The sequence below is a fragment of the Anopheles coluzzii genome, chromosome X, assembly GCF_943734685.1.
Source record: "Anopheles coluzzii chromosome X, AcolN3, whole genome shotgun sequence".
Lineage (NCBI taxonomy): Eukaryota > Metazoa > Arthropoda > Insecta > Diptera > Culicidae > Anopheles > Anopheles coluzzii.
The window spans coordinates 6,936,179-6,960,107 of record NC_064669.1 but is presented as its reverse complement, the minus strand read 5'-3'; the positions used below and the strand labels follow the sequence as shown (position 1 = coordinate 6,960,107).

Here is a 23,929-nt window from a genome sequence, read left to right as displayed (position 1 = left end):
TTGTTGTCATTATTATTATTAATATTATTATTATTATTATTATTATTATTATTATTATTATTATTATTATTATTATTATTATTATTATTATTATTATTATTATTGTTATTATTATTATTATTGTTGTCATTATTATTATTAATATTATTATTATTATTATTATTATTATTATTATTATTATTATTATTATTATTATTATTATTATTATTATTATTATTATTATTATTATTATTATTATTATTATTATTATTATTATTATTATTATTATTATTATTATTATTATTATTATTATTATTATTATTATTATTATTATTATTATTATTATTATTATTATTATTATTATTGGAAATTACTCCGCGAAAAGTCCACGACCCCAGTATAAGAGGAACTCGTTTATAGTTATTAATTCCTGAACGATGTCGCGAGTTATTTTCACGAGTTATTCGTGAATTTAACCAATTTTGCATACACTATGCCAAACATGTGGTCAAATGTGTTGTGTAACTTTAGGTTAGAATGCTGCATTGTTGATTTTTTCGAAAATTACCTTTTCGCATGCATTTATGAGAATTGTCCATTTTACCCGCAGTGTCCGTCTTTACATACCTTCCCCTATAAATCGTCTGTTGAAAGTAAGATCATTAGATCAAGCAGAGTATCATTTGCATGTGGCCCGCCAAAACGGTTTTTTTACAAAATGTGGCCCGCAGATTGAAAGAGTTTGTTCTACTTATGAAAAAGTGTTGCCAAAGGCATCCTTGTTTTACATGAAAGAAAACCAGTATAAACGTATTTTTAGTATGGAATTAGTACCTCAGAATTTGTTAATTTTGCCCAAACTTAACCCGTATTCGTACGACAAATACGTCAATTTTCCAGCTCGTTTGGTGGATCATCTGTTACGCGTTTTGCTGTGCATCCACTCAAGCTTTCTAAAAGATCCCTCAACAGTTGTGAATTCATTTTTAAAGCTATGTTATGTACAAACTAAGACTAAGACATACTTCATTAAAATTCATAAACACTCAGAGTTCTCAATTTGAGAAAAAAAAGTATTTCCTCTTGATGATTGAAGATGTTGCAAACATTGTGGATAATCAGTTCGTTCTTTTGAAAACATTGAACAAATCGTTCATAAACCAAGAACCAAGGAGACATTCCGAGCATTCGAAAATACCCAATATTTACCCGGGGGGGGGAAAAACCTGGTCAAAACAAAAAAAAATAAATACCGTGTAAAAAGCTGTTTACCCCACGGAACACTGCTGAATGCAGCCATTTTGCACGATTAGGACCCGGGGTGTGTCGCCAAACCCTGAACTTACGTGTGTGTGTGTGTGTGTGTGTGTGTGTGTTTGAGTGTGTGTGCGGTCATTGCAGTTTTCCCACCGGGGACGATGTGGTTAGCGGTGGCATCACACACCTTCCCTCTTTTTGTTTTTGCACAAACAACCCAACCCGACGGAACACGTGTCTTCCCGACCTCGCTCAACACACACGCACACATACGCGTACACACACGACCAGTAAGGGGGTGTTGTGGATGTTTTGCATCGTTTAGCTTATTGGTTTCGCGGCCAGAAGGGCGCTCCTCCCACAAGGGATTTCCCGCACTGGGGAGGGCGTTTGCGGCGTAATTGCCGGGCGGTGTTGCTAACGGATGGTGCGGGATACACCCCCACACTGGCTACACCCATCGCCGGGAGGGTTTTTTACACACCACACACACACACACAAACACCTGGTGCGGTTTGCTGTTTATTCTGGTTTCCAAACGACAAACGGCCAGCAACAAAGCGTTAAGGCGGAAAATTCAACCACTCTCACACATTTTTAGCGAGGGGGGTTTTTTGTTTTGTTCACGGCGGCCGGACGGTTTGGTGTGGTCCGGGAAAGTTTTTCACTTTTCGAGTGCCAAGTGATTCAATGACCAGTGTACACTGTCATTACCTTGCCACGATTTACCTTTTCACCGGCCGATAATGAGGCTTTTGGAGCCGTAGCTTTGCCATTAACACTACGATTAAATTGTTTTTTGTTTGGCTTTACATTTTTGCACCTTGCACACCGTGGTTTTGCTGGTTGGTAGAGCCATTTTGCACGCACCACTATCCGAGCGTTTAACTGTTAGGTAATATTTCCCATTAGGCTACGGCATTGTTCACCCACTAAGGTGGCATAACATTATACGTCCACCAAAAACTGTTACAGTGGCCAAATGCGTTGCAAGTCCTTGCTTTTAAACTAATTCTACGCTGTGGATTGATGTTGAGACAAACTGGCTCCTGTCGGTTCGGATAGCCGAATAAACAAAGCCCCCAAACAACCACTCGTATTTTCGAGATCAAACGATGAAGGTTGAAGAGAGGTTCTCATTGTTCTCATTTGTGATTTTAAGTTACTTCAAGCGATTAAATCCTCCTGCAGGTTGGTAGTAGGAGCTATAGGAACTGGCTTACTAGAAAGAAATGCTCCGAAGGGCTACCCCTGAGCGACCCATGCACAACTTTAGGCAACAAAACAATCTCGAAACACACTCGAACATGAGCTCCAGTAAGTTCCCTCTTTTGATGTGACATTTAAACGTGGCAACACAATTCGGCTTTCGGGCAGTAATATGGTCTTCATAGTCGTCCGCAAACATGCAGCGACTTCTTACCTAAACTGTTTGGTTTTAATTTTAGTCTCAACTTTGATGATGAAACGTTCAACTGCCAGTTTAAAACATTCTATGTTTTGGTTCGGAATTTCAACCCCATTTTAGGACGGCAGCAGGTCAAAAGTGTTGTTTACAAAACGTGTGGTGAAGCACAGTAGCCCAGGCGCTCGGTATTTACAGTCGTTGCAACTTAGGGGAAAGCGGGGCAAAATGGGCATGTTAAGCAGTTTACTAAATATTCCTTTCAATATGCCACAAAACACAATTTTTCTTTCATTAGTGATATGCCTCCACCCTTCATCTATGGATTAAAATTGCCACATAGAATGAAAACAAATTAAAATCGTGAAAACAGTGTAAAATAAAAGTTGATGTTTTACGAGAAGCTTTTTAGACACGCGGGGTAAAATGGGCATAGCCCTGAGGCAAAATTGGCATATGTAAACAAACTGTGAAACGTCAAAACACTGAGGCAATATAGGCCACAACAACTGCGCCTTAGGTAATGGTCTATGCTTTTGCGCACGTATTTCGTGAATTGTATTTTCGTTCTATCTTTTGTTTTGCTGGTCAGGAAAGCCCTTAAAATTCTTCCAAAAATACGTTATCAAAATTAAAAAAGTTTTTACATGATTAAATCTACAAAATCAAATCTTTTGAAGCTGTTTCTGTTATCATTATTGAGGCAACAAACACAAACACCATAGCCTCACCAAGCGCCGTACGTCAAAAGCATCTGCCATCAAAATTACATCAATATGCTAATAAACCTTATTTTGCCTTTTTCTTGGTTATTTGTTATGTAAGGGTTATGAAACTTACATGGCGTTCATAGAACACTCTAATGAATACATTTTGAGCATTGGAAAGTATGTTTGTAGTCAAATAATGCTTAAATAGAGGGTTCCCATTTTGCCCCACATGTCCATTTTACTCCGCTTTACCCTATTTTTGTCTGTTGAGCACCAATTTTCGACAGCATGTCTAAAGGCCGGGCTACATTGATCGTACTCGCAAGTGTAATTTCGATTTTCACTAGCGCCTCTGGCGGCGGCTGACCAAAGCATTTTGCCAAACAATTTGGAGTCGCTTCAGAAAATACGTTATTTTTCCATATTTTTTACTTTAACTGGACTGGAAAGGCTTTGTAATTGATAGATAAATATGTTGTGCAAGTATTTCAGCAGTTTTTGCATCAAAAAACGGTGAAAAAACTAATTAATTTTGAGATTCAACACAACCATTCCCCCGACGACCAAAAACAGCTTCCACCAGCCGCCGCCAGATGCGCTAGTGAAAATTAAAATTACACCAGAGAGTACGATCAATGTAGCCCGGCCTTAAGACATCAATTTTTGACTTTGGTGTTGAAAAGTAGTTAAATTATTTATTTTATGCTGCCCAGTTTGGTCATTTTGCTGGCAGTTTTTCCAGGTCTCATCAAGGTCTTTGAAAGAGAACAGGTGGATGCGTTTAGAGTAAATTGGCGGAAAGCCATGGGAAACATTTTGACAGTCAAATTGAACATTGTTTATGTTTAGCGATGGACGTTGCTACGGGGTGAATGAGAGTTTTGAATTTTGATTTTGAATGAGAATTAGAATCCCATTAGAATATTACATGGCTGATACAATCCAAGGATCGCTTTTATCATTCGTCGCCGGGTTATAAGCAAAGGACGGTGTACATATTGTAGCAATGTGTGCCGATTGGATGTTTCATTTCACTCGAAGTGTTTAATTGAAAGTAAATAGGACTTCTTTTACCCAGTTCGAACATGTACTGTGCTGCTTTATGCCTATTAAATGGCACGGAATGGCAAACAATGGAAAAGGTTATCAATGTTTCTGAATACACAGTAGACTGCAGACACTCGGACGCTAAAGGTTCGCTTCCGAGGGTGGGCTAAACACGTTTCTAAAGCCTGTTTTGTCACACCTGTGCCCACTGTCACCTTTTGTGGTACAAAATCTCGAACAAAACAGTTTTATTTTTCCGTAAGCGACGAACCTTCCGGTAGACCTCATTATTCACCGTACCATCGACAACTACAAAATGGCTCAACCGGTGACTCCCTCCAAACTAACGATCATCTTCATCATCCGCGAAACAAAAGAATGTCGCCCACCCACAGGGACCAGTGCTGGAAGGGAGTGAGGCGTTGTGTTCGCTACGGTTGCTGCCGCTTGCAACGCATCATGCCGCGCACGTTAATTATCGCACGTTACCGGGACGCACACTCGGTCGCGCTCGATTGGGTATTGGGTAAAATTGAATGCGGCTCCATTCGCTCCAACCCTCGCCGTTCCGGTATCCGTTGCACGATGCAGAGGATGTAGCTTCCGGAAATTAATTTAAATCTACCCGGGCCGACCGCCGCCGTCGCCACTCGGTGCGATAATTTTGCACCATTAATGTCCAATTACCGTCCGGGCGCATCGTTTTCCCCTTTCTCGCTATAAACTTGCACACTCAAGCGTGTGTGGGTGTGTGTGTGTGTGTGTGTGTGTGTGTGTGTGTGTGTGTGTTGGTGCCCTTTAAAACAACAGTGTTTTGCCGCTCTTCTGTAATGGGTGTTTGATGGGGTTCGCAAAATGTCACCAGCTGGGGTGCGAATAGGTTGCTGAAAAGTTCGTCACTTTGCTTTCGTCGACTGACGGCAATCGAGCGTGCAAAAAAGGCACACATTCATACGCTATGTATGACAGGGAGGACAGGAGGAGATGAGGAGGAAGGGAAATGAAAGATGAGTGGATGAGCAGATGTGAACCGGTCTACCCTGCATGCACGCTGTTAGTCTTTAAGTAAATCTCACGGCGTAAAGGTCAGCTGTTATAGAATGTAAGAAAATCATTGAGCGATGCTTGATCCGGTGTTAGTTTAGTGGGGGTTAAAGGGGGGATTGTTGGGGACAACTTTATGATCGACACTTTGTGCGGTAAACTGTACACACGACACAAAAACAGGAGGCACGAGAAAATCCCAATTCGTAACGAACGCGCTTCAAGGCGGACACCGATCTCAGTGTGGTATATGTATCGAATGCTGCCGTGTGTGTGTGTGTGCGATTGTCATTGTCAATAAACAAAACACGTAGCTGGTAACTGTTAGCAACACTCCGGACAGCAGCACCAGCCGACAAGACCTACACTCTTAGAAGCGGCGCAAGGTGGTGCATCCGGTTTACTGTTTTGTTTTTCGTAGCAAGTAGTTTCTAGAACATGGCGCTAATCATACATACCGAACGAGCAAACCGTACGTACGCCCGTGAGCAAGGAGCGGAGGGGTAATCGTATAGGAAGCAGCATGCAAACGCACACACACTCATAATTTTTATCACCGTTTATCCCTCTTGTTGTCTTGATTCTTTGCTGTTTTATAAAAATGTACTGAAGGGCTCACAAAGAGCGCCTTCTAGCTGCGTGTGCGTGTGTGTGTGAGAGAGAGAGAGTGTGTGCGTATGTGGGAGAGTGTGTGTGTGTGTGTGTGCTTGTGCTAACTAGTAGATGTACATGGTGTTGCAATCACTGCAGCAAGCAAACGACAAAATAAAGCACAAAAACCGAGCAGTGACGTCACGGGGCAACGAATACAGACACAGGGAGAGAAAGAGAGATAGAGAGTAAGAGTAGTCACTTGCAAACCTACATCTAACGGCGGGCTAGATCAAGCGTGATCCAACCCTGAAGCGACAGCTGGTGGCACAGGTTTTCCACGAGGTGTGACCCCATCTTAAAAGCTCCCAGTCATTTTTTATTTGTAGCTTTGAAGGTATTGTTTTTACAGTGTTTTTCAAGCCAAACTTTCGAATGTAAACATTGTTACTTCACCGCGTGCAAGATGTTAATCGACATCACTCTGATATTTCATTTCCATCATACTGATTGTTAATATCTTCAGCATGATTTTCAACATTTCAACGATCTTTTGCTGTCGTTTTTTCACCGGGACTTTACAACACGCAAGATGCAACAAAATCCTTTACAGGGTCACTTTTGAATGGGCGCATCATTATTCGCCACTTTCAAGATGTTTTTCAACAGCTGTCTAATGATGCCTTTGGATCATAATAAGATTTCAATTGTTGCACATGATTTTTAACACATCGCACAAGAGCTGTCAAAGTCAGTCCAGCTTGAGATATGCTGAAAATCTTGTGTAAAAACTGAAATTTTATTAAGATGCAAAATGGTGGGTTAAAAGCTGTTGAAAACCATCTTGAAGGTGCTGACTAATGATGTGCACATTATAATGATGTTGTACTAATCTTGATGAGATGCGACTTCAAAACTGTGGTGAAAAAAAGAAAAAATAGACATTTGAAGTGTTGAAAATCATACTGAAGAAATGATGAATTTTTATGATCGAAATGAAATATCAGAATGATGTGGAATAACATCTTGCAAGCAGTGAAAAACTTTTTTTTTTTCATTCGAAAGTGACTTGGAAAGCCCTGGTAATGTACTAAATTTGAAGAATTTGATTTATTTTTACACCACTGTTACATTCTTGCACAATGCCTGTTTTGGTTTGAATGCCTCAGAATGGCTCAGATTCTGAACGAAATGAAAAAAAAAGTATAACATTCCATTATCGGCAATCGACCCTCTCGTGAAGCCAATTTTAACAATATTCTATTTCATATCAACTATCTCGTATTAAATTACCCTCACATGTAGCAGGCATGCAATAAAGTCACACATTGGCGTAACCCAACGACTTGATTGCTCTCGGAAACCTGTCCCACCAGGCTGTGTTTTAATGGTTAAAGGAAAAACAAAACACAAACACAAACCGTGGTTTCAATTTAAATGCATTTATAGAGAGAGCTGCTGATAATGTTTGATGTTTGGTGTTACCTGTGTTACTGGAGTTTAATGTTCGCGAGTGGGTAGGAGCGCGAAGCGTTCGCTTCGCTTGATGTTTTCCATTCACCCTCTCCCTTTCCCCCCGGTGTACCCACCACCTACCTTTCATCTCATTGTTGCACTTACATTTGCATTACCGGCGCCAAGGGGCGCCCGGGCGTGAGCCACCAGGCGGCCCCATTATGCCGCAACGTGCTACCACCGGGCGGCTCCATCGCACAAGGCAAACAGGACGCACGCACGCAGCCAAGTCAGTGTTTGGGAGCAGTTTGGCAGTGTTGTCTGTCGGCGATGAGCCACAATTACATGTGCAAGGTGCGCTCGAGCGGCAGTGCTGTAAACGTGTTGCGAGACGGTTTTCTACCACAGCTGAGGCTCAGTTCACAGAATTTTTGGGACGGTACATGTCGGATTTCGGTCACTAGTGTTAGCGATTTCGTGTTTTGTAAGTTTTTGACGAACAGTAGCAGAGATACAAAAAAAAGAATAAAAGAGAATTTAAACCTTATAATTCATTTATTGATAGTGCAAAACATGTATTGAATAATTAGAATTAAACAAAAAAAATACGCATAAACAAAATACATGTTAAGTCAAATCAAATGGAAAACAAACTAACCGCATTGTTTAAGGTACGATGAAGAGGAAGAGACATACGATAATGATAACCGTAAACAAAATGAAGCAAAACGAACCAAAATTGTGATCACTATTAACTTTAGAAACGATTGCGTGCCCAAATAGTTGCGCGCCTCCCTAGGAGACAAGCTAAGTTAATTCTTGCCCAATTAGCGCCTCCAGTCGTCGGGACCGAGTACCGTACTGATGTTCTGCAAAAAAAAACAAACAAACAAACACAACCACTATCCCCCTGGCCGCTGGGTTTGTGAAAGCCAAAAGCGCAACGTGATACCTACTGCGGACGAACCGTTCGGAGCCCCGGTCGCCCCGGGGAAAACCGAACCATTGATCGAAGAAAGCTCAGTATGTGTGTACGCGCGCGTGTGTGTGTGTGTGTGTTTGGCAATGTTTGGCTGTTTCTATTTGTGCGTGCAAGCAGTGGGGGGGGGGGGGGGGATGGAGCCGATTCCGTAAATACATGTTTTAATCAACAACTTCAAAGTAGCGTGAAATGGCACGAAAGCTGTACGCTGAACTCTGTATGTAACTGTGTGCGTATGTGCAGGTGTGTATATGTTTCGTGTCGCTTTTCGGGAAAGGGGAGAAGCTTCTTGCTCTTGAGCTCCTTGTCTAACGTAAGCAAACATTCCCGATCGATGGTCGATGTCGGTGATAAACGTGCTCCTCCTCGGAGCTGCATTACAGTGTTGAGTGTTGTTGTTGCTACAGCAAGCTAGCAGGGGAAGGCTGTACCCGACGCTGGTCAGCCAATTTGTGTACGTAAGAGAGTAGCTCAGCTTCAAAGCCAAGCCTTTCGTTTTTGGGGGCTAAATAATTGGGTGTGCAAAAAAAAAAACGAACAAAAAAAGCCCCCGAAAAACCGAACCAGTCAAATAACATCGAACGCATCGAGTTGAAATGGTGCAAGGAGGGGGGAAGGGGGGCTTTATACGTAACACACTTTATAGCGCAACAGTATTGATTGGTTTCAGAACGGGCGGAAGTAGCGCCACAACAGCGAGAAAGTGTTTTTGTGGAGTGGATAAGAGTGTAGAAGAACATCTTGTTAATAACGCACGGATCGCTTTCCAGTCTCTTACCTTCTTCTTCTCCCGTTTCTATATCTCTCTCTCTCTCTTTCTCTCGTACCTTTCTCTATCTAATGCTCCTGTTTGCAGGGAAACGACAAACGCTTTCGGAACCTTTTTAACCACTCTTTATCTCTCACCCACACAATCGAACGAAGCAAGTGAAACGCCCCCGAATCGGGTGCGACTAATGACTGGAAAATAGTTTTATTTTCGGGTTTGTTTGTTTAAGAAAAAAAAATACTAAACTAAGGACTATTTGTAACCAATAGAAAGGAAGGGTGGTGGGCGCAGCAGAAAATCAATGTGTGAGTGTGTCCAGAGATGGACAAAAATCAAAACAAACAAATACTAGCTGAACAACACAAAAAAAAACCCCTCTCCAAAATTGTTCGTAGCAAATCTAACCATTATGCGTGAGTCGTATATTTGTATGAGCGCGTGTTTGTGTGTGTGTGTCTGTGTGTGCTTGATTGATCACTCGAAACTCTACACTGAAAAAAAAAAATAGAACAAACTAACGTCCTAAAAAGGTATTGCAACCTTCATCAAACCCCCATTTGTCTTCGTACTCACACACTGCTCCGTGCGAGAGAATTGTTTCCTTACACACACACACATACATACATACATATTGGACAGACAGTTTCACATATACATTTGCAAAAGCACACGCACGTTTAGGAAACACATTTAAAGCAAATTAGTGAAATTTCGGTGATAAATTTGTAAAGAAGGATGGAGGAAACAGGAAACACATACTGATCTTCCTAGTAAAAAAAAGGAAAAAGGCAAATACACACATACACACACACTAAAACACAGTTGTTCACATGCTCCAACCTTTAGAGAACTTTGTAAAACAAAACAAACAAACAAACAAACAAAAACACACATGAAACGATTGGAACGAAAAATAAAGCCGTGTACGCATTACCTATTTTTATTATCCGCGATGAACAAAGCCCTGGTGAGCGTGTTTCATTTCGATTGTGTTGATTATGGGCAGGAAAGAAACGTATTATTTTCTTCCCTTCTCTCTACGATTGGTAATTTCCCCCGCATGCCCAACGATATACCAAATAAATAATGATAAGACTGATCGACAGGGAAATAAACAGACGGGAAATTAAACGTTCGGCGCAGCGGAAGCGACAGTGGAACGTGCGAATGTGAGGTCGTTCAGTAATTACTCGTCGTTGATAATTTGCAAACGATAGAGGCGCAAAAAAAAACAAAAAGAAAACTGTTACGCATTGTTTGATAAATGATTTCGAAACACGAAACAAACAGCAGCAAACGGCTCGAATATTCCTCCCAGCCGTTTGACGTGCATTTGCGGGTGCATTTTCACGCCAAAAATGCAGCACCATCGAAAAGGGATTGACCAGGCAATCATTTGAACACATTTTGTGTTGGAAGCGCTTCAGCGAGTAATTACGAGATGGAATGCACGCATTTAACGCATCAATGCTTTCCAGGAATTTAATGCCACGTTTTAATTAATTTCTGATAGCTCCTTTTTGCTGCTTTTTCTGGCGAGACATGCCTACCCACATTTATCATTTTAAAGAAGATTTTTTATTTTTTTCTTTTTTTAAGTAGAATTCAAACAAGTCATTGCACTCTTTTGTTACATATGCAACGGAATGGAAGATATTCGTTAGAGCCTCCTAGGTCGTATATACTACGAGCTCTGCCAAAGAGTTGAGTAGACACCAACAAACACTGTGATTCTCTTTACTGTATGGGAAAGCAGGGCAAAATGGGCATGTTAAGCAGTTAAATACATTTTCCACAAAACACAACTATTCTTACCTTGTTATATGCCTCTGTTGGATTTTGAGATAGGCATAACACACCCTTAAGGTTAGTTAATGAATTAATAACGCCCACACATAGGCAACACGCACTACATCTATTTCCCCATTAACCAGAAATCCCATTTAAACTCCATTTAAAAGTCCAGTGGGAATAGTGTATACTCAACGAGAATTGTAGAAGAAAATGTATGTATCGCTAACTAATCAAGTTAGAATTCCAGCGAAAATTAACTAAATTCTTTCTTCAAGTTTTTGATGAACATTGCTTTTATTGAGAAGTTAACTTCTCCTTAAGAGCAGTAAGACTTCTGTAATAGGTTCCGCAGATAGCATAATGGAGACTTATATCGGAGACTTATATATTATAACTCCTTTCTTTTGAATAGCTGTTCAGGTAGGCGCTTCAAATTGATCCAAACATATATCATAAAAATTAAAACACTTTGTTCACGTTTCAATTGACGAAATCGAGCCTTTTGAAGCTGTGCTTGTTAGGCTTATTGACACATACATCACCATAATCTCACCAAGTGCTACATGTCAAAAGCATCCGCCCATTTTGCCCCAGGTGAAGTATGTTTTATATTTTTTTGTTATATTAATCAAAATACGCAATCAATTGTTTTGCTACATCTACATCTACATCATGCTTTGCTATATACTACATCCAATAGGCTACTAAATATTATTTTGTATTTTTTAGTTATTTGATAATTCAGGGATATAAAAGATACATAGTGCTCATAGAACACTCCAATGAATACATTTTGAGCCTTGAAATTTATCCTAGCTGTGAAACAATGCGGTGTTGAGTACTGCCTACAAAATAATCTTCCTGATCCTTCAGGTCTTATCCCTCACGTTAAAGAAAACTACCAGTGAGGATTCCGAAACGGAAATTCAACCACTGATCAGATCTCCACCATGCGCCAGATCTTGGACAAGATGCCTGAATACAGACACGACACGATGAAGCTATGTGCTCTTTTGTAATACCTGCCAAACTGATAAGGCTAGTTAGAATGACTATGCCCAACGTCACTTGCCAGGTGGAGGTGGATAGAAAACTCTCTGGGCCTTTTGCTACCACCAAACCTCTGCGCTTGCCTCCTATTTAACTTGGCGCTAGAGAGGGCCATCCGCGACTCGAGGGTGGAGACTACGGGAACTATCTTGTATAAGTCAACCCAGATCCTGCCATACGCTGATGATATAGACATCATTGGTCTGCGGTTCTCATCATCATCGGCTCTCCTATGTAGCAGAAGCCTATCAAGGGATCGAGCAGGCGGCATAGATCCTTGGATTGCAGATAGACGAGGCAAAGACCGAACTGATGAACATCAGCGAACCTACCAACAACAAATCCAAACATACGTAGGCGTGACGTACAGATAGGTGGACGCACTGTTGAAGTCGTCCCAGAATTCACCTACCTCGGGTCAAAGGACAGCGACGACAAAAGCTTGGAAGCTGAGTTGCGCGCAGGAATGCTGGCTGCCAACCGGTCATTCTATAGCCTGAGAAATCAGTTCACCTCAAAGAACCTGTCGCGACGTACGACGCTGGGAATATATAGCACCTATATAATACCGAGAGTCACATAGGCCTCTAAGACATGGACACTGGCCAAATCTGACGAAACCCTCTTAGCCACGTTCGAGAGGAAGATGCTCAGAAGGATCCTTGTGTGGATCCCGTATGTGTGCAGAGACAATGTAGGAGCCGCTATAATGACGAGCTATACGAGATGTACGGATTCGGAGTTGTTGCGCCTGATAAGTAAGTAAGTAAGTGAAATACAGGCTATCCCACGATTTATTGGTCGGTTCCTGCTATAGTTTAGAATCAAGTTCAGCTGTCAAGGATATCTTGAACTATATAGGATTACGTGGTAGAGTCTGTATATGATACAAGTGTGCCGCTTAGTATATAGCAGGTCCTAACTGATATTAAAAAGTGACGGCGCTACGCTAACATTTTCTCAAAATAGTACAAACCCTCATTGGGGAAGCTTTGAAGACCGTTCGATGAGCTGGAACTATTGGAAACTGTTGACGACTCGGTTTTCGACCAAACTGCTTGAAGCGCAACTGCATCACTGAAGACACATTTTGTAGAGCCAATCCCTCGACACGTCGCTTCGGGATAGCATCGACAAACATAGAATAGAATACCTATGGATTACAGGAGCACGGGATATGATCATGCGAATCAATAACCCCTCAGGAGACATGACACGTTCCAACGAATCTTCAATATGTTCTGTTTGAACAGCTGTTGGAGATGCCAGTCCCCAAAGCGGTCGTTGGATCCAGCCGGGCTTCTACTAAGCGCTGTATTAGTTCCACTCTTCTAGCACAAAAATACTAGCACTCAACCATGGCAAAACAACACATGGGTACTATCGAGCAGCGATGGACGGGAAAGTGATTCCAGCAGGAGCAACCCCTTGAACCCGAACCGCACCATCGAATTCGGGCAGTTGCTTTATACTGCCTTCATCAAATCCTGTTATGGCGCACAACACGCTGCTAAATTGGTCCCCGGCGCGCATCGCTTCGTCGGAAAGGCGCGTGCCGCGACGGACCCTCTTAATGTTGCACTGTTGCATTGCCGGGCTACACACCCGCCGCTCGAATGTACCCGCCAAGCTTACCTGGTACGGATAGTGTTTTACCTCCTAAACAAGGCTGGCGTGCCACCGGTTGCCACAATCGCGCAGAAGGTTGCGACCAAAGCGCACGCCGAACACACAACGAATAGAAATCCTCCGGGCAAAAAAATGGAACATTTTTGCAGCCCAGTCACGTACGCCAGATGAAAATGCAATTAATGGCTCGGTACACTTTTCTCCCACTTTGCTTTGTAGTGGTATGTGTGTGTGTGTGTGCGTGTAAATGTTTTTTTGTTCTGCTTTTACATTCTGCCCCATCCGGATTGGGTTGCGTGCCGTGAACGAGTGTTTCAAACTGTGCCGACCAAAAACAGCGCAAAACCCCGAATACATCCTCGTGTCCAAGAACAAGACCGGGTTTTTGTGCAATAAAAAACACACACACACACACACAGAGCACTTAAAATTTCCTTTCCATTCTAAAGCGTGAATCTTCCTGGAAATCGTGGGTGGGTTGGATGGTGGGAGCAGTACGGAAATTCGAGATTTTCCCTTGAAACGCTATCGCTTGTTATTTTTAGCGCGACCCTCGCCCAGCTTTGCACGCAGCAATGTGGGGGAGCCCTACCAACACCTTCGGTCTGGGCGAGTTTTTTTTCCCCCCTTTTTCTTCTTTTGTTGCTGTCATTGCTGGCTCTAGCACAAAGCGAAGGTCCAGAACAAAAACGAGACACCCCACGCACAACCGGAGCGGAAAAACCGGACCCCGAAAACGATCCCGAGAGGTTGAAGCGTGACACTCATCTGGTCAGCCTGGGGCCGACGGGGGCATTCTAATCCCCACATCGGTTCGGTTCGGAAATCCTCTCACAGAAGAAGAAGAAAAAAAAAGCATCTCCTCGAGCGCCTCTTGACCGGGCACAAAAGTTGTAAAATCAATTTCAACTGATTTCAGTTCGTTTTTTTTTGTTGTTGTTGCTTTCGCTTTGCTTTCTACTGCTCACCATTCGCATTTATCGTACATTCGCGTTCGGCTTTAAAAAAAAAAAGGTCTCGAATGTCTCTGCGGCTTCGCTCGCACTGGGGTGAATCAGAATGAATGACACTCACCTTTTCTTATTGGATTGGGAACAGAGCAAGCAACGAGAAAAAAACGCGTGGAGGAAGAACCAGCCAACCTGTTGCCTCGCGCGATTGTCTCAATGTCGATTTAATCGGTCCCTTAATTGTGCCGCCAGCACCACCACCACCACCTGTAGCTGTACAAAAGCAACAGCAGAAGAGCGGGAGAAAGCTGTCGGGCCAAAATTGCACACCACCACCACAATAGAGGGGGAGACAGGAGGATCCCGTTGCGACTCATCCAATCAATTATTCAACGCGCACGGCTCGAGAAACGTGCCGAGGCCACGCGACTCCTAAAACGTTGCCCGCCGGTTTGGATTGTAGCGCGCCATGACGTAAGCAGGCGTCCGAAGAAATCGAAACCGATTAGCCAGATCATACGCCTGGGAATGATTTAACAGTCTGCACGGGAGGGTTGGGGCGGCAGTCGAGGGGGTGAATTTAACCCTGCTTCAAATGTACATATAGCTCGCTGAACTGGGACTGGAGTGAGAAAGCGTGAAACAATTGTGCTTAATTTCCAAACAATTTTTGTTGTGTTTATAAGGTCAATAGCATCCGCTGAGATACAGGGTGTTTATGACTTTCCTGGAATCTGCACATCTACACATCTGCACAGATGCGTTGCGACAGTCATCGTCGCAACTCCAATGGTTTTTTGTTGATTGGAGAATGGAAATTGAACAGGAACAGATTTCCCACAGAATTCTAGAAACCTGCAGAACTACGCAATCGATTTGGCATACATGTTTTTCAGACAGTCATCAAGGCTCGAAATTCATTCTCGGAACAGTTATTTTGATAACTTCTAAATCTGTGATGCGCTACCTGGAATTTGTTACAAGATATTATGCAGTTTAATAACTATCGGAGGTATGAGTAATTCTCGTAATCTAGGCATCAGTAACAGTCAGACCGCTAGACGGCTGGAAATTGGTTCTCAGAACACTTATTTCGGAGCAGAACTCTCGACTATTCCATGCACTAATCATCAGAGCATCCAATATCTGAGAATACGTACTTGGGTTTTATCTATTCGAAACATTGATCATTTTAGGTGCAAAATCTTCTGAAGCGAGTTTTTTTCCACCAACACTTTGAGTGTACTGGAGACGACATCTGAAAAGGATTGCTCTAAAAAAGTCACAAATCGTAGCATTTTCGGGACATCAGACACCTTCTCTCTAACATTGGACAGTTTTATTGACAGACGTCAAATGAAGATGTTGATCGTTAACCCCAGTACGGGACCATGGAGGATTGAGAAGGACGGTAGTACCATCAAGATAATACCCTTACTTAATCAACTATAATGGTATTCGCTAGCATTCTTTACGTAGCTCATCAAGAACCAACTTATGGGCCTGATTGGGCCTGACCACTTAACACGACACAACTCCGACATGGTACTTCGGTTCACTGGTACCATTCGGTGGTTCCAGGGCACTATCTTCCGAAGCAGGCGAACCTAATGTAATTTAAATGGGCGACTTACTCTCAGAACCGTGCGAAGATAGCGAATATCCCAAGTAGAATCCAAATGTGCAGTACCGATGAAACTCGAATCCTCCACCGATGCAAACAACCTGAGGAAACAGACAAACATAACATCAGGCCATTTTAACACTTGAAAGTAAAGTCTGATCTGGTCTGACATTCAATCCGCTGCGCAACTGACATCCACTGGAGAGTATATAGCATAACAGCGGGTGGCGTACGTTGACCGTACCTCAGAACCAATCTCACAGTTGTCTTGGCGATCTCTGACGCCTTTCATTGAGGCATTACGGTCTTGGAAATCCTTGAATCCTTTCAAGTTGATCCTTGTTTGTTAACGAAATGTCTTTTAGCAGCATTGACCCAGTCTATATCTTTAGCCACAACCCAGTCTATGCAAGTGTGGTACTCCAACCTGTCGTCTAAGATAACTCCTAAACAAAAAACTTGAACTGAAATACTTTTTTTACGGACAATTGCACATGGATTGGCGTTTAGCTTAAGGTTTAGTCAGACGCTACTCAATCTCCCAGAGATATTTGTCCCATATCCAGGGTTTGAGTATTGATTCAAGGCAATTCAAGCCTGGAGGCATCTTTAATCTTTCAGTTTTGCCAGTGAAATATCAAAATATTCGTTTTAAATTTCTACCTACCTGGAAAAATCGCATCATTAAATCCGTTGGAATTGTTCCCCTCTGTTACTACATTGCTCGGAAGTGAATCAGAAATAAATAGCAGCCTTCCATTAATTGGGAAACCGTCCACAGCTCGTTGCAGTTGCACCGTTTTTTTTTCCCCGGTAAACTTGATCGAATGTAAAAATCTCAAATATCAATCGATGAAGCTTTCTGTGAACGTTCGGACCGAGTCGGCTATTGGTGTTGGAAATCATTAAACGAAAAAAAAGGATCGTAACAGCCAGACAAATGGTAGGGGCGTGTGATGAAAACATGAAGCGACACTTTAAACTACGCAGCAGCGGTCGCTGTGCCTGTGCAACGTTGGAGCCTGGCACAAGGATGGCGCTTCACGCGCTACACAACATCAAGGCGAATGTCACCTGCGCTGCTGATCGCCGGCCAGCGGTCCCACGGACCCTCAACGACATCTAAACTCAATTCCCATCACGCACTACACTAAAACCCCACGGGATGTCCCTCCGGCCGCCTCCGGTAAAGTAGATGCTCTCCACCATGATCCTCGCACCGGGAGTTCGCGCTGTCCAGTGTAAGGCCGTGTCGGGAACCGCCACACAGGGAGAGAAAGACCCGACCCGACTCATAATTAAAAAAAGTAATTTAAAAACCGACCCATTCCCTAACGCTGGGCGAAGACGCCTAGCGCGCCATGAGGAATTAAACAAGAGCCAACACAACCAAGATGCTTTTAACCAATAAAAAACGGTCACTTCGGTGGCTCGCCCGGGAATTCATTATCCTGTCAGCGTGCATTAGGCGGCCGGTCGCGCCACGATTCGCTGATTGAGTTTAACCAATAATTCGGCGACGTCCGACGACCTTTCCAGTGGGAGGGGAGTCCCAAAATTGCGAGAGAGAGTCCAATTATCGGTGGCAAAAGTTGCCAGAATCAAAATAAAAAGGGATTGAGTTGCACAGGTAATCCATGGATGAATGGTTATGAGTTGTGTGTGTGTGTGTGTGTGTGTGTGTGTGTGTGTGTGTGTGTGTGTGTGTGTGTGTGTGTGTGTGTGTGTGTGTGTGTGTGTGTGTGTGTGTCTGTAGAACGTCAACCACAAACGTCCACCGATGGGTTTTGACAGCTTCAAAACTTCCCACCCGGAACACTAATTGGATGCGAAGTACATCCGTGCCTGCGGTAATCTGCTTGTTTTGGTTTTTGGCTCGGTTTTGGCCCTCCCTTACCTGAAGCAGATGCAAATGTTCAGGCCTATCACCAGCCCTGCCCACTCCCCCAGCAGGAGCACCACGCAATCGGTACGTTTGCCAGCTCGTTTACAGGAAATAAATGCTTTCTCCGGAAAAACCCCCCATTCATTCGAAATGAGAAACCGTACATCCTTTGGGGCACGCAATTCCAGACATTGGGGCGTCGCTTTTTGCAAAAGGTATCAATTTCCCTCCGAGTGCGCTCCGAAACGGCTCCAAATTAATCGTGCAGTTCAGATTGCGTGCCACAGATGGACGGGCGCTGGGCATATCATCCCCGGAAGTTCTGCCGCCCATGTCTCGCTCTCCTACGCAACTTCTCTCGTTCGCAAAAATGTGGAAGGATACAATAAAATTCAATGCTTCATACCACACTCCATTTCGATGTAAGCTCGCCGTAGTGGAGGCCAGTTATTGGGGAATGCAAGAATGCACCTGGGAAGCACTACTTCGTTAGTAAAGTACTGATCCGATCCGAACGCAAGCAACGAACCCTCTGGACCCCAAAAGTGAAACGAAACTTTTCCATACAAAACAAAAAAACAAACAGGTAATAATTTTATTCGAAACATTAACACTAACCACCAGCCCAGACCAGGGGGGTTGGGCCGCACCTTTGCGCATCTAGAAGTTGTACTTGAGGCCCGCACTGCTAAACTTCACCTGCGACACCTCGTTCGAGGGCGAAAAGGCAACGCCGATCAGCTTGGCCGCGTTGGTGGACGCGTCCGTCTCCGTGCCGGGCTGGGGAGCCTGCTGCCCCCGTACGGAATAGGACGGCTGCTGCTGCTGGTACTGGGTCTGCTCCTGCTGGCCCTCGCCCGTCTGCTGGACGTACTCGTACTGTGGCTGCTGCTGCGGCAGAGAAATCCAGGGTGAGCTTTGGGCGCTTTCGCTTTCTTTGCAGCTTTCCGATGACTAGTCCTTACCTGATTGTTCCCTGCGTAGACGGTGGCGTCTGGGGCCGTCGGCTGAGCACCGAAGCTGGTGAAGGTGGCATACTTGTTGGGCTGTGGGGCGGCGTACTGCTGCTGCTGCTGCTGCTGCTGCTGCTGCAGAAGGCGCTGCTGCTGCAGCCGCATCCGAATGTTGGGATTGATGTAGTTCTCCTGGACGGTGTAGTGCGGCTGGTCCGGGAACTGGGCGACGTAGCGGTTCAGACTTTCGTGCTGAGGTTGCTGCTGCGCCTGCGGCTGATAGTATATGGGCTGCTGCTGCTGCTGCTGTTGCTGCTGATAGGCCTGTGCCTGGGTGCCGATCAGCGATGGATGGGACTGGAATGCAGGTGAAAATGTCACGAAATATCCGTTAAATTCATTGCAACGACAAATTTGTTTGTGCTGCAAGGTTCACCGTGACTCCTCGTGATGTAAATGTCATTATAATATAATGGGAGTAACACCTGATAAGAATCGACAATCTTGGTTGTCGATTCGTATCAGATTTTACTCCTATCATTACAGCTAGATTTATTTCTCATACATCTAAAACTTACTAAATGATCTCAAATTCTGGTTAAGAACAAATTAGATTCCAACTGAAAACTAACTTGAAGGTATCGTTTGCAGCTACTAAGCATCGCAAAATGTATTAAAACTAAAAATGCTTTATACGCCAGTAGCATCGGATCAATTTTATTTTTTCTTTTGCCAATTATGTTTGGAAAAAAATCAATCCCAACAAAAAAAAAAGCTTCATTAAGTCCGGAGGTTAAAAAATCGCTTGCAAAAAGCGTTCCCGAGCGCTCAAACAATCAAACATGCTTCCCACAAATCCCGCAATATTGCATTATCTTACATCAATTAAAAACTGCTCCCCACGCCAGCAAGTCCAGCAAACTCATCGGGGCGTTTTTGTGCTGCAACTTTTAATGATGCACTTTTATTGCAGCACTGCTAATGAGCGTAGCTCGGCGAGGAAATCAATGCCTGCAGCTTTGGGGGTTGTATCGGGGGGGGGGGGGGGAATGCATCCCGGCGCTCCTCCTTCCACCTTGGCTGGCGAGCGCCCGTCTTGTCCAGAAATTTAAACCAACCCCCCCCCCCCCCCCCCCCCCCCCGCACTCAACGTTAATTAATGGAGCATAGTTTCGGCAACACATTTGCGCTTCATTCCGCTTCGCTTCCGTTTGGTGGAATCAATCGTTTTCGGGGTAAGTTTGCGGTACGTTCATTTCCGGTTGAGTGTATTTTTTTTTTGCTCCATCAGCAGCAGTACGCACAAACAGGCATTTGGTGCAAGAAGCTGCAACACCGATCTACCGAAATGATACCGACTGCAAATGGCAGCGGGAGAGGCGCACCAAAAAAAAGGTAAGGATAGAATAGAACATCCTTTTGCTGCTACATTACAAGGGAATGTGCACAAGAAAGAGAGAGAGAGTAAAGGGAAGCGCAAGAAGATTGACAATTTATGCACCGGTGCGGTGACATCCGGTCCTGCCGACGGCCAACTTGCCGTCAGCTGCAGCAGAATGCGAGCTGAGGCAACGCAACCGAACATGCGCCCGCTCATTGCTATTTATGTGCTGCTGGCAAGCCCACCCCACCGCCCGGCGCCTCGCCACCCCGTTCCTGTGCAATCCTGGGGTTGCATTTGATTACGCGCCCGGATGGTGGATTCACGCAAGCAGCAAAAGAAAAGCGCAATCCCAGTGCTGTAATGGGCGGTACGCCATCTCTTGCCACATCTCTCTCTCTCTCTCTCTATCTCTCTGTCAGAACAGGGAAACATTTGAACATAACAAGCGCACAACAACTTGGAAATTGCTCAGCGCCGGAAGTGTGGGAAACGCGAGATCGGCGGCACCATGGCTACCTGCACAAAAGATAAAATTTAAGTAGACACCCTGCCACCCTACCAAGAGACTACCACGAGAGAGAGAGTGAGAGGTAGTGCCACTGTATATTAATGTGTGTGTGTGTGTGTGTGTGTTTGTTGTAAATTTCTACTTTGAAACGACTACCAGCGCACTACATTCTCGCGCCAGCAGAGTGCAGTCGATATTTATTCCCTTTTCGTCCCCGTTTGCGTGAGTTTGTTGTGTTCGTCGCCTGTTTTGGGGGGGCAGGGGGGGCGAAATTTGCATCGGAAGCGAGACGCATCCGTGCACACTCTTCACTGGTAATGCAATTATGCGGGAAACGGTTTGATGGATTGACAACCATTGCACGGCACGCAACGCGAGGGATACGATCTTGTTGTTCGGGGGGGGGGGGGGGGGGGGGCTGGAATCGAACACACCGATTGGTATTGTTTACGATGCTCCCCGATGTGCACGGTGGCGTGTGCACAGTAATAACAAGCATAATGCGTTCCGCGCAACCTCCGGGAATGCACACTTTCCAGCGATTCAGGCAACAAACGGCAAATAAAAAAGGGGGTACGGTGTGTTCCACCACCCACGCTTACCAGTGTGCTGGGAATCTGTTGCTGCTGCTGCTGCTGCTGCTGTTGCTGGAGCAGGGCACCCTGCGGTTGATTGCCGAAGTAGCGCGTGAACGATTGCTGGAAGGAGGGCAGCTTGATCGAGAAGCTGTTCTGGGATGGATCGTTGTGGAAGGAGAGCTGGCCGGCCGCGGCGGCAACCAGTGCCAGCAGCGCCACGAGTGACAGCTGCCCGAAGCGCCGAACTTGACGGTTGCTCATGTTTTTGTTTTCTTTTCTTTTTTTCAACCACCGGAAAACACTGGAAATTGAGCACAATCACACACACACACACACACACACGCACGGTTTCAACAACAGGATTTTCACCCACAACCAAGCTGCCACGCAACAGCGAACAATGAATCGGAAACTTTTTATTGTTTTTTACTGTTAATGTCACGAATGTCCAGCACCGTACCTGAGACTGAGGCTCGTACCGGTACCGGACGGCAGTTAAATACCTCCTGCCCGCTAAGCGTCCCCCACCATCCGGCAGCAATCCGGCAGAGGGGAGGGTTGTGGGTGGACGGATTTTTGGACCAACCAATGCTCGCGCAAAACACAATGGCATCCCGTGGCAGTTGATGGCGCCCCATCCGAGCCCAGAACTGATTGGCAAACAGAAAGGGAAAAAAAACACCAACACGAGTGTTTCCGGGTACGTTAATTCACTTTCGATTTCTACTCCCAGCTCGCTGGCCCAGGTGGTACCGGGGCCGGAAGGAGGGCCGACCCGTCCGGCTGGGAAACTTTTACAGTTCAATTTTATAGCCCCGGTAAGCCGGGCTTGTTGTGAGCTGCATGCGTCCGTGGTAGGATATTTGGATTTTCGTCCACCATTTTTTTGTTTGTTCTCTCTCTCTCTCTCTCTCTCTCTCTATCTCTCTCTCTCTCTTTCTCTCTCTCTGCTTGTTATTTGTGGCGCTTGTTACACTTCCAATCCAGGTCGCATCATCGGAACGTATGCGACGCTCGTCTCGAGTGATCGGCGGTCGGGCGCGTGTGTCACACCTCGCCTTTTAAAATTCACCTCGTCGCCCAAGTCATCGAACCTGGTGGCTGGGAGGTTATGGTTCTTTTTTTAATACTTTTTCCCATTTTTCTTGCCTTCTTTCTTCTTTTTTCTTTTTGTTCAGTTGAGATTTTGTGCCGTTGGCCGTTTCCTGGTGCCCCGGGCCGCACAGCGAAACGTGACTGTGTTGCGATAATCGAACATTTAAAATCGAAACCATCGAATGGTACGATAGGTTAAAGCGCACACACACGCGCGTACACTGGCACAAGACTGGGGCACAGAAATAAAGCACGGTCGACGGTAGGGGCAGGTTCTTCCGGCAGGGGCGCCGTCAGTCACGCACCCGGACGCGCGACGAAGCGGCGCAAAAGGATAAACTACAGCTCGGCACGGTGGGCACGAGCGGGCCCGGATGGAGTCGGTCAAAACTTCGCTTACTTTACGTGTGTGTATGTGTTGCCTTTCTAACAGCCAAATTTGCTGGTTCTATTTGTTGAAGTAGGTGAGTAAGTATTTATTCAAAAAGCAGTGTTTTCTAGATTATCTAGCGTATGGAGCAACTAAGTAACCATCCATAGATTACGTAACGCTACGCATACGTATAAAAGTTTCAGTTTTTAATAAATAATAATAATATTTCCATGCTTTTTCCTATTCTATTAGGTTACTCGATCGGAACAGGCGCTGAATCAACTCTAGACCATAACCGAATCCGGAACAGGTCCAAGTACAGCGGACAGATAATATCGGGTGCTATTTCAGGACCGGATACTGAGCTCAGTATTAATTCCACGACCGGTAAGAGTTCATAAGCTGTTCCAGGACCGGCATGGGCTCATGATTGGTTCCAAGACCGGTACAAGTTCAGCATCAGTTCCAAGGCTGATATGAGTTGATCGGTTCCAGAACCGGTATAGGTTCATGGTAGATTTCAGGACCTGTATAGGTTCATGATAGCTTACAGGACCGGAACTGATTCATGATAGGTTCCAGAACCGATATAGGTTCAGCATCAGTTGCAGGACCGGTATGGACTTATGATCGGTTTCAGGAACGGTATGAGTTCAGTATCCGTTCCAAGACCGGTATGGGTTCATGGTAGGGTCCAGGACCGGTATGAGTTTATAACCAGTTCCAGAACCGTAATAGGTTCATGATAGCTTCCAGGACCGATATGAGTTCAGTATCAGTTCCAGGATCGGAATGGATTCATGATAGGGTCCAGGACCGGTATGAGTTCAGTATCAGTTCCAGGACCGATATAGGTTCAGTATCAGT

The 23,929-nt window shown here is 44.5% G+C and overlaps 1 protein-coding gene across 3 annotated transcripts in view; it reads right to left on the bottom strand.

The window, feature by feature from the left end:
- The window catches only part of LOC120958800 (ras-interacting protein RIP3), a 230,308-nt gene extending 207,841 nt beyond the window's left edge, over positions 1-22,467 (bottom strand). Inside the window, exons 1-3 of one of the 3 annotated variants that reach the window (XM_040381826.2) lie at positions 21,619-22,459; positions 19,137-19,481; positions 18,742-19,059 (exon numbers count right to left, since the gene is read on the bottom strand). In XM_040381826.2, the coding sequence (XP_040237760.2) occupies positions 18,832-19,059; positions 19,137-19,481; positions 21,619-21,855 (810 nt within the window). In that variant the 5' untranslated portion in view covers positions 21,856-22,459 and the 3' untranslated portion in view covers positions 18,742-18,831. Of the gene's footprint in view, positions 1-18,741; positions 19,063-19,136; positions 19,482-21,618 lie in introns of those variants that run through there. The other 2 variants (XM_040381818.2, XM_049608085.1) reach the window with 2 other exon arrangements.
- Between the last annotated feature and the right edge of the window lie 1,462 nt (positions 22,468-23,929).